General features: G+C 50.8%; 1 protein-coding gene across 1 annotated transcript in view; it reads left to right on the forward strand.

Annotated features, from left to right (window-relative positions):
* The first annotated feature begins 66 nt into the window (after window positions 1-66).
* The window catches only part of LOC104990004 (interferon regulatory factor 4-like), a 10251-nt gene continuing 2212 nt past the window's right edge, over window positions 67-8105 (forward strand). Inside the window, exons 1-5 of the mRNA XM_010841884.1 lie at window positions 67-500; window positions 6148-6337; window positions 6633-6733; window positions 7561-7657; window positions 7777-7842. Of these exons, the coding sequence (XP_010840186.1) occupies window positions 72-500; window positions 6148-6337; window positions 6633-6733; window positions 7561-7657; window positions 7777-7842 (883 nt within the window). The 5' untranslated portion in view covers window positions 67-71. The remainder of the gene's footprint in view (window positions 501-6147; window positions 6338-6632; window positions 6734-7560; window positions 7658-7776; window positions 7843-8105) is intronic.

Genomic DNA, 8105 nt, shown 5'->3' on the forward strand with positions numbered 1-8105 from the left:
ACTCCACCCTCTACCCTCCAGTGGGTCTTGGCTTCCCACGGTACTTCAGGCTGCCCGCTGTGTAAGGACTGATGCCCTCCAGGCCAGGCGATACAGGGTGGGGCGAAAGGGCCTCCAGGGAGCAGAAAGGAAAGCGAAACTTCCCACACAGACTTTCGCTTTCGCCGCCTCCGCGCTGTCCAGGTGGCCCCGGAGCGCGATCCCCTGTCGCCCTGGGATTCGGTCACCCGCATGCCCCAGACCTGGTCCCCGGAGCACTGCGTTCCCCTATGGCCGGCGACCCCTGGCGGAGGGACGAAGGGAAGGTCTCCGACAGCCGGCGACCCATGGCGGGGGCCGGGGGTCCCCTGCGCCTCCGAGAATGGCTGGTGGCGCAGATCGAGAGCGGGCGCTATGCGGGGCTGCGCTGGGAGGACGCAGGCAAGACCCTCTTCCGCATCCCCTGGAAGCACGCAGCCAAGCAGGGTTACCAGGTGCGGCAGGACGCTGCGCTCTTCAGGGTAAGAGAGTGGGGGCGGGGGTCCCAGGTTTGGTTCCCGGAGGGCTCTGTATGCACACGGTCCCAGCGCCTGGAGCGACCTGATGCGCTGCCACCTCCGGCCACTCGTTCAGCCCTTAACCTCGGCTGTCTCTAGGTTGATGATAATGTTTTCTACATATGGGAGACCCTCCCCTGGGTGCCTGCTATGTCGCTTCAGTGTGTCCAGCTCTTCAGTGTTGTCACCCCATGGACTGTAGCCCACCAGGCCCCTCTGTCCATGGGATTCTCCAGGCAAGAATACTGGAGTGGGCTGTCATGCCGTCCTCCAGGGGATCTTCCCAGACCCAGGGATCAATGCAGGAGTCTCTTATGTCTCCTGCATTGACAGGAGGGTTCTCTACCACTAGCACCACCTGGGAAGCCCACCCTCTTAAAAGAGCATTAGCCAAGCGCTGCATGACTTGCACCATCCTCACCCGCTAGGGTACTTCACCCTCATCCTGGGGAAATTAGATACCACTGCCATGGGTGGAAATTCCCTCCACTTCCCACCCCTAAACTGTTAACCCCAGCAACTTCGGGACATTTTCTGTGCTTCCCAACTCCAGCCCTTCTCAGGGACCTCCTCCAGGAATGCCTTATCTTTCTTCAGTCACCATTAACTTCCTCCAAACTGTCTCTTTCCCATCAAGGTTTTAACTCGAATCTCTTCCATGAGCAATAAGCAAACAGCCACATCCCAGACCACTGCCACCATCCCAAACACCACAGCTACCTCCAGCTCCCGCTTCTCTGGTCTCCCCTCTACTTTCACAGAGTGTAAAGCATCTAGAAAGGGCCTTCTGATCATCAACACCCTCACTCATAACCCCTCAGCTCCTCTTCTCCCCACAGCCTGGCTTCTCTTTCTCCTGCTGATGTCTCTAATTGTCTCTAAGAATGCCATTGCTGTCATCTTCTTAGACACCCCCTCCCCTGCCTCAGTTGGTCTGCATCTAGTGGTCCCCTTCTCCTCCTTGAAACAGTCTCCCTTGGTTCCCAGAATCTCTGTGTGCCCACTCCACTCCAACCCTGACCTGTTCTCCTCCTGCCTTCCGGGCCCCTGCTTCTCAGCCTCCATCCTCTCTCCTGCTCTTTCGGTGTTCGCAGCACTCCCTCCTGGGCCTCCCTCCTGGTGTCCCACTCTCCTTACACAGCCTCAGGATGGAGCCCAGTGTTTCCCAGCCTCCCCTCCAAGCCCCAAGCCTGCTAGTCTAGCACTCCCAGATCTCTCAAACTCAGCACCTCCTCGGTACCACACTTGTCAGCTCCCCGCTGCAAAATTGCTTTTCAAAATGGGAGATAGCATCACCCGCCACCCAGACTGCAGAGCCAGGCACCTGAACCCTGGCTGCTCCCCTCTCTTCGAATCTCATTCTAACCCATTACCAAGGTGTTTGGCTCTTCCTGCAGAACCGCTCTTTCAGCCATCTACTTGGATCCATTCCCACCATCTCTCACCAGGACAACTGAGTGCCCTGCTTTCCCGTCCCTTGGCTCTCCCCTCTGTCCTCCAGAGGGATCACTCTAAATGTAAATGTTGCCTCTGCACTCCCCTCCTCAGATTCCTTCCATGGCTCCCTGTTGCTCCTGTAATTAAGTCCCAACTCCTTACCAGGACCTCAAAGCCCTGCACGAACTGCTCCTCTCTGGCCTCTGTCCATCTCTCCCCACTCCCTCCCCAACTTCAGACCCAGCCAGATAGTTCTTTCACTTTCCAAATGGTTCCTGTGTCTCTCACTGGGAGACCTTTGTACATTCCGTTCCCCCTGCCTGGAACACTCTCTCCACCTTTACCGGCCAACTCCCATCATGCTCAGCATAAACATCCCCTACTGAAGACAAGCCTCCCCTGATGTATTCATTTGTTTAAAGCATTGAGGAAGCTCTGATCCCAAGTCAGCCCTGATCCCTTCTGTTTCCTCCATTGAACAACTTTCCCTATGAATTACAAGTGCCTTGTATGACTCTGCCTCCTCCAGCTGCCCATGGGTTGTGACCCTGAGCGCAGTGCCCGGCTCACAGAAGGAACTCATTAAGTGTCGAACAGGTGGTTACCTGGCCTGTACCTTAAGGCTGTGTGCTGTTCAGAAGTGGGAGATTCTGTGGACTAGCCCTTCCTGTCCCTCTTTGGGGGTGCTTTGATCTATCCTTCAACCCACTAGTGACACACACATGTGACCCCCTGGCTTCACGCCCTCCCGGTACCTCAAAGCCCACAGGATAATGCTTGGCCTTCATAATCCAGCTTCAGTCTGTCTTCTTCCTTAATTCCTCTTTCTCTTTCCCCCAACACATGCAGTAGATCCTCTTTCTTCACAGATAGCATATTGACAAATTCTCTTACTTGCTGAAATTATGTATAATCCCCCGATTGATATTCAAGGTACTTTTGCAGTCATTCACAGAATGAAAAAAAAACAAAAAACAAAAAACTGGGTCACCAGTATGCACATTTCCAGCAGAAGCTGAACAAGGTGACAATCCTAGTTTCAGCTCTTCTACTGTCCTTTCACAGGTATCCTTTCACAGACAATCTTTAGTACCACATTTTTGATACTTTTTGTGCTTTCTGTTGGTGATTTCACTGTCTAAAATGACCCCCAAGCCCACACAGTGCTGAAGCTTTGTTAGGACTCCTGAGCACAGGAAGGCTGTGATATGCCTTTTGGAGAAAATACCTGTATAAAGTAAGTTCCTTTCAGATGTGAGTTATAGTGGTGTTGGCCATAAGTTCACTGTTAATGAATCAACAGTTTATATTCAATAAGGTGTCTTTCAACAGAAATACACATAAAACAAGGTTATGTATTGACTAGTTGATAAACAGGATGTATTGACCAGTTGATGTACCAGAGGCGGACAAGGACTTAGCCTTGTATTTCCTTTAGGAGCGATAGTTCAGTGTTCCCTTACTCAGTGTTTCTGTAAATTTTAGGAAACACAAGTACCATGAGTAATGAGAATCAACTGTATACACACCCTCACATACACACATCAGCTCGTCATACCAGGCTGCTCACTGTCCCTTGCGTGCTTCATGCCACGCTTTTGCTCAAGCTGTTACCCTGCCAGGAATATCACTTCACCTGGCAATTTCCTACTCATCCTTTAAGGCCAAATTCAGTCCATCCCACAAATATTTACTGAGCATCTCTTGTGTGCCAAGCACCACTCTGTGTGCTTGGGGGGGCACAGCAATGTTCCCAAAGATCCCTCTCTCAGCTTGGTGATAGCTCCCTGAGCCTCCAGCCCAGGTTACCTTTGAGTTAGAGCATCATGAATATAATGAACACGTTCTGCAGTAAACAAGCGCAGACTGTGTGCCAGCTGCTGTGCTAAGCGTCTTACCCAGACCACTCAGCTTACACCTGCCACAACCACGTGAGATTAGGTATTATTAGCACAGTTTACGGACCGCAAAATCAAGCCTTAAAGGTCTCACCACTGGCAAGAGACACCAACATGGGAAGTGTGGCTTTTGTCTGGTGTCCCACTAAGCCTGGGATCTCCAAGAGCAATGACTGAGTGCGATTTATCGGTTAAATCACCCCCCACCCCCGTCCACCACTGATTCCTGAATGTGATCAATTCGAGCAAGACATCTCTTGTCTTCCCCTTTGACTTCTCTGCTCCACACTGGCCTTCCTTGAAATCCAGCTCACCCCCATGACCTTTGCCCTCGCTGTTCTTTCTACCTAGAACAGCCTTCCCCTAGTTCTTTGTCAGACTCCTTCCTTCTTTTCAATCAGGCTTCAGCCCAAATGCTGCTTCCTCCAAGAGGCCTTTTCTGATAACCCTCTCTAAAGCAGTCCCTCCTATTTTTTATTTATTTAGTCCCTCTACCATAACAGTCAGGCTTCCCAAGTGCCAAGTAGGAGACAGAGGTTCAGTCCCTGAGTCAGGAAGATCCTCTGGAGAAGAAAATGGCAATCCACTCTAGTATTCTTGCCTGGGGAGTCTCATAGACAGAGGAGCCTGGTGGGCTACAGTGCATGGGGTCGCAAGAGTCAGACACGACTGAGCCACTGAACAGCAAACAACAACCATAACAGTCATTCTAATGTGTTTAATGAGTATCTTTGGTTTATATGTGTTCTTGCAAAGTGGGCATTGCTGTTTGGTGTGTGTCCTTATGTACATCATCTTGTGTTGTAGGTCTCATTCTGTATCTTACTTTGATTTCAAGTACTTTGGGTCAGCTTTGGGTCAGCTCTGAAGATCCATTCTTGTTCTCTGTCCATCTAATTTGTTTCTAGATGTTGTACAGACTCTACAGTGGGTATCTATTACACACACACACACACACACACACACACACACACCCATCTACTTCCCCAGGGATGGACACAAATTTGCTTTCTGAACCACAAATAACTCTGCAGTGAATCTGGTCCCCTCATGAGCTTCTGTGAGAATTCCTTGAGAACTGAAATTTCTGGTCACAGGCTATGCTTTTACTTAACTGGACTAGGCATGCCTGAGTACCCTCCAGAAACTCTGCCCCCATTCCACTAACAGTGTCCACATCCCAACCAACTCCTGGCTTAGCCAACTGGCTAAATTTTGTAAGCTTACAGGTGATATCTCATACTTTTATCTGCACTTCTGTGGAACTAATGAGTCACAACATCTTCTCCTATGCTCGTGGGCTACTGGTTTCCTCTTCTGTAAACCACTCATTGGTGTTCTTTGATAAGATTTTTTTTTCTTTTGGGGTTGTTCTCTGTTTCTTCTTGATTTGCAGGAGTTCCCATATGTTCTAGATCTTATCCCCTTGCTGCTGATTCAGACTTTGCAAATTTTTTGCCTTATGGTTCATGCCCTCAAAATTTTGTTTATGAAACATTATCTGCCCCCTAGAAGATTTCTTCCTACATAATCTCCTATTAGGTTTATGGTTTCACCTTACTTTTGTTTTTTTGGTCATCTGGAGTCCACTTTGTATGGTGCAGTAGGTGCAGATTTTATTTATGGCTCTCCAGGTAGCAGGTCCAGAGAAGGCAATGGCACCCCACTCCAGTGCTCTTGCCTGGAAAATCCCATGGATGGAGGAGCCTGGTGGGCTGCAGTCCATGGGGTCGCTAAGAGTCGGACACGACTGAGCAACTTCACTTTCACTTTTCACTTTCATGCATTGGAGAAGGAAATGGCAACCCACTCCAGTGTTCTTGCCTGGAGAATCCCAGAGACGGGGGAGCCTGGTGGGCTGCCATCTATGGGGTGGCAGAGAGTCAGACACAACTGAAGCGACTTAGCAGCAGCAGCAGCAGCTAGCAGATCACTGCCATCATTTTTTGTCCCATTGTATTATTTTTTTATTTCTCACAATCCATAATTTGGAATATAATTATTTCTTTTCAGCTGTTTGCAGCTGCCTTCTCCCATTAGACTTGCATTCCTTGAGAACAGGGATGTCTGTTTTGCTCCCCCTTCAGTCTATAATTTGAGCTTGCTCAAGGAGCAGGAGCTCAAGAAATAAGTGTTGGATGGAGGGAGGGAGGAACAGAGGAGCCTAGGGGCAGAGAAAGAGACAGAAGGGTGGACCAAGGCAGTCCTCATCCCTTTGCATGGCACCAGCCCTGTCTCCCAGGTCATTCCTCCCCTATTCCCCTGCTTATCCTCAGGCCTGGGCCATATACAAGGGCAAGTACCTAGAGGGCATTGACAAGGAGGATCCCTCTACCTGGAAGACACGGCTCCGCTGTGCCCTCAACAAGAGTGCTGACTTCTGTGAAGTACCTGAGCGCAGCCAGCTGGACATCTCCAACCCCTACAAGGTCTACCGGCTCCTGTCTGATGGTGCCCACGACCCAGGTACCATACTGCCCCCTGGAGGTAGAAGCTTAGAATGGCTCTCTAGGCAATAAGGACTCCACCTTGCCCATCTGTAAAATGGGAGAGAGTGAACTTACTGAGCTTAAAATCATGGGCTGGTAAACACAGAAGGATGCTTACAGTTTACCTCCCCATTCCAAAAGGAGGAAACTGAGGCCCAGAGAGAGGCGGGCCTTGCCTGAGATCATGCAGTGAGCTGGGATCATCTCAGACAAGGTTGAAGGGATTCACCTTGGGGCCCAGGAAACCACAGACTATTTCTTGTGCCATCCAGTTACCAGGGCTTGTGCTCCCGGTAAAGAGGAGGGCATTCTTCAGAGCCAGCAGAAGCCCCCGGGAGGAGTGACAGAGCCAGCCTGCAGGACCGAAGAGCAGGTCAGTGTGTCCTTCTAGCCCCTGCAGCCTTGCCAACCCAGTCACCTCGCACCCGTGCCACCCCCGCTACAATCTCCAGTGCATCACCTCATCCTCTCCATCAGGTCTTGGCCATCGTTGTCCCCATCCCTCGATCAGCTCTGCTTCCTGCCTCTACTCCATCTCTGCTATCACTTTCAGTTCCTTCCTTCTATTCTCCTTAACTCCACCATCTCTGTCCCATTGTCTCCATCACCTTCACCTCCATCCCTCATGTGCATCAATCTTATTTTCTCCCATTTCACCGCCTCTCCCCTGTTATCACTGGGTCTATCAGTATGTCCCCACTCATGCCACCAAATCTAGTTCCCTTGTATTCCCTTTGCCTTCATCACTTCTAGCTCTCTATCATCTCCCATCATCTCTGTCTCCATCACTGTCTGCATCAGTCTTACTCCACCCGACACATCTCCTCCTTCACTTATGGTCCATTGCTCCATCCCATCACCCTATTAGCCTGGTTCATCCCACTGTCCCCAGCGCCCCATTCCATCCATCGCTCTGTGCCCCCCATCTCTGTCACTCCATCTCCTAATTCAGTCCTAGCACTTCTCTCCCTACCACAATGAATTTCATCTCTGACCCCATTATCTCCAAAAACCTCATCAACTCTCTTTACCTCTGTGGGGAAAAAGAGTCTTCAGCTCTGAAACCTCAAAGCCCCTATTAACCCCAGCTGCCCTCCATTCTGCCCAGACCTCCATCTGCCCCAGTGCAGACTGTCTGGGAACTCCTGTGGCCCACAGGTATCATCTCCTACCCTTACCACCCTTCCTCCCAATGCTCAGGATGGATCCGGATTAGTCACAGAGGATAAAGACAAGGAGCAGCCCTCCAGGCTAGCCCAGCAGGACTTCCTGCTCCCAAGCCCTTTGGCTGACCACAGTAAGGACTGGGTCTCCTCACCCAACCCTGCCCCCTCCCTGGCCTCTTCTGTGACCTTGATATAGGGGTAAAGGCACCCAGGGTGAGACAATGCCTTACTGCTTCCTCTCCTTCCCCAGGCTACCAGGCACAGAATCCCGTCCACCCCTGGAGCCCTTTGCCGTCTGAGGATTTCAGCAACCCTGGTAAGGAACTGGAAGGCCCTCTCCTCTGACCACTGTGCAGAACTGAGGAGGGCCTAGGATTGAAGCCAAATAGCCTCTGTCTCCCACCCAAAACACCCATGCAGACTCCAGATAACAAGAGCGAACATTTGTTGAGGGCTTAGCTTATGCCAGGCATCCTTCTAAGTCTCCCCACAGCCCTGTAAGATAGATACTGCCATTCCTGGCATTTTACAGATGCAGAAGCCAGACACAGAGATTAAGAACCCTGCCCAAGGCCACAC

Source organism: Bison bison, unplaced genomic scaffold (genome assembly GCF_000754665.1).
Source record: "Bison bison bison isolate TAMUID 2011002044 unplaced genomic scaffold, Bison_UMD1.0 scf7180017864167, whole genome shotgun sequence".
NCBI lineage: Eukaryota > Metazoa > Chordata > Mammalia > Artiodactyla > Bovidae > Bison > Bison bison.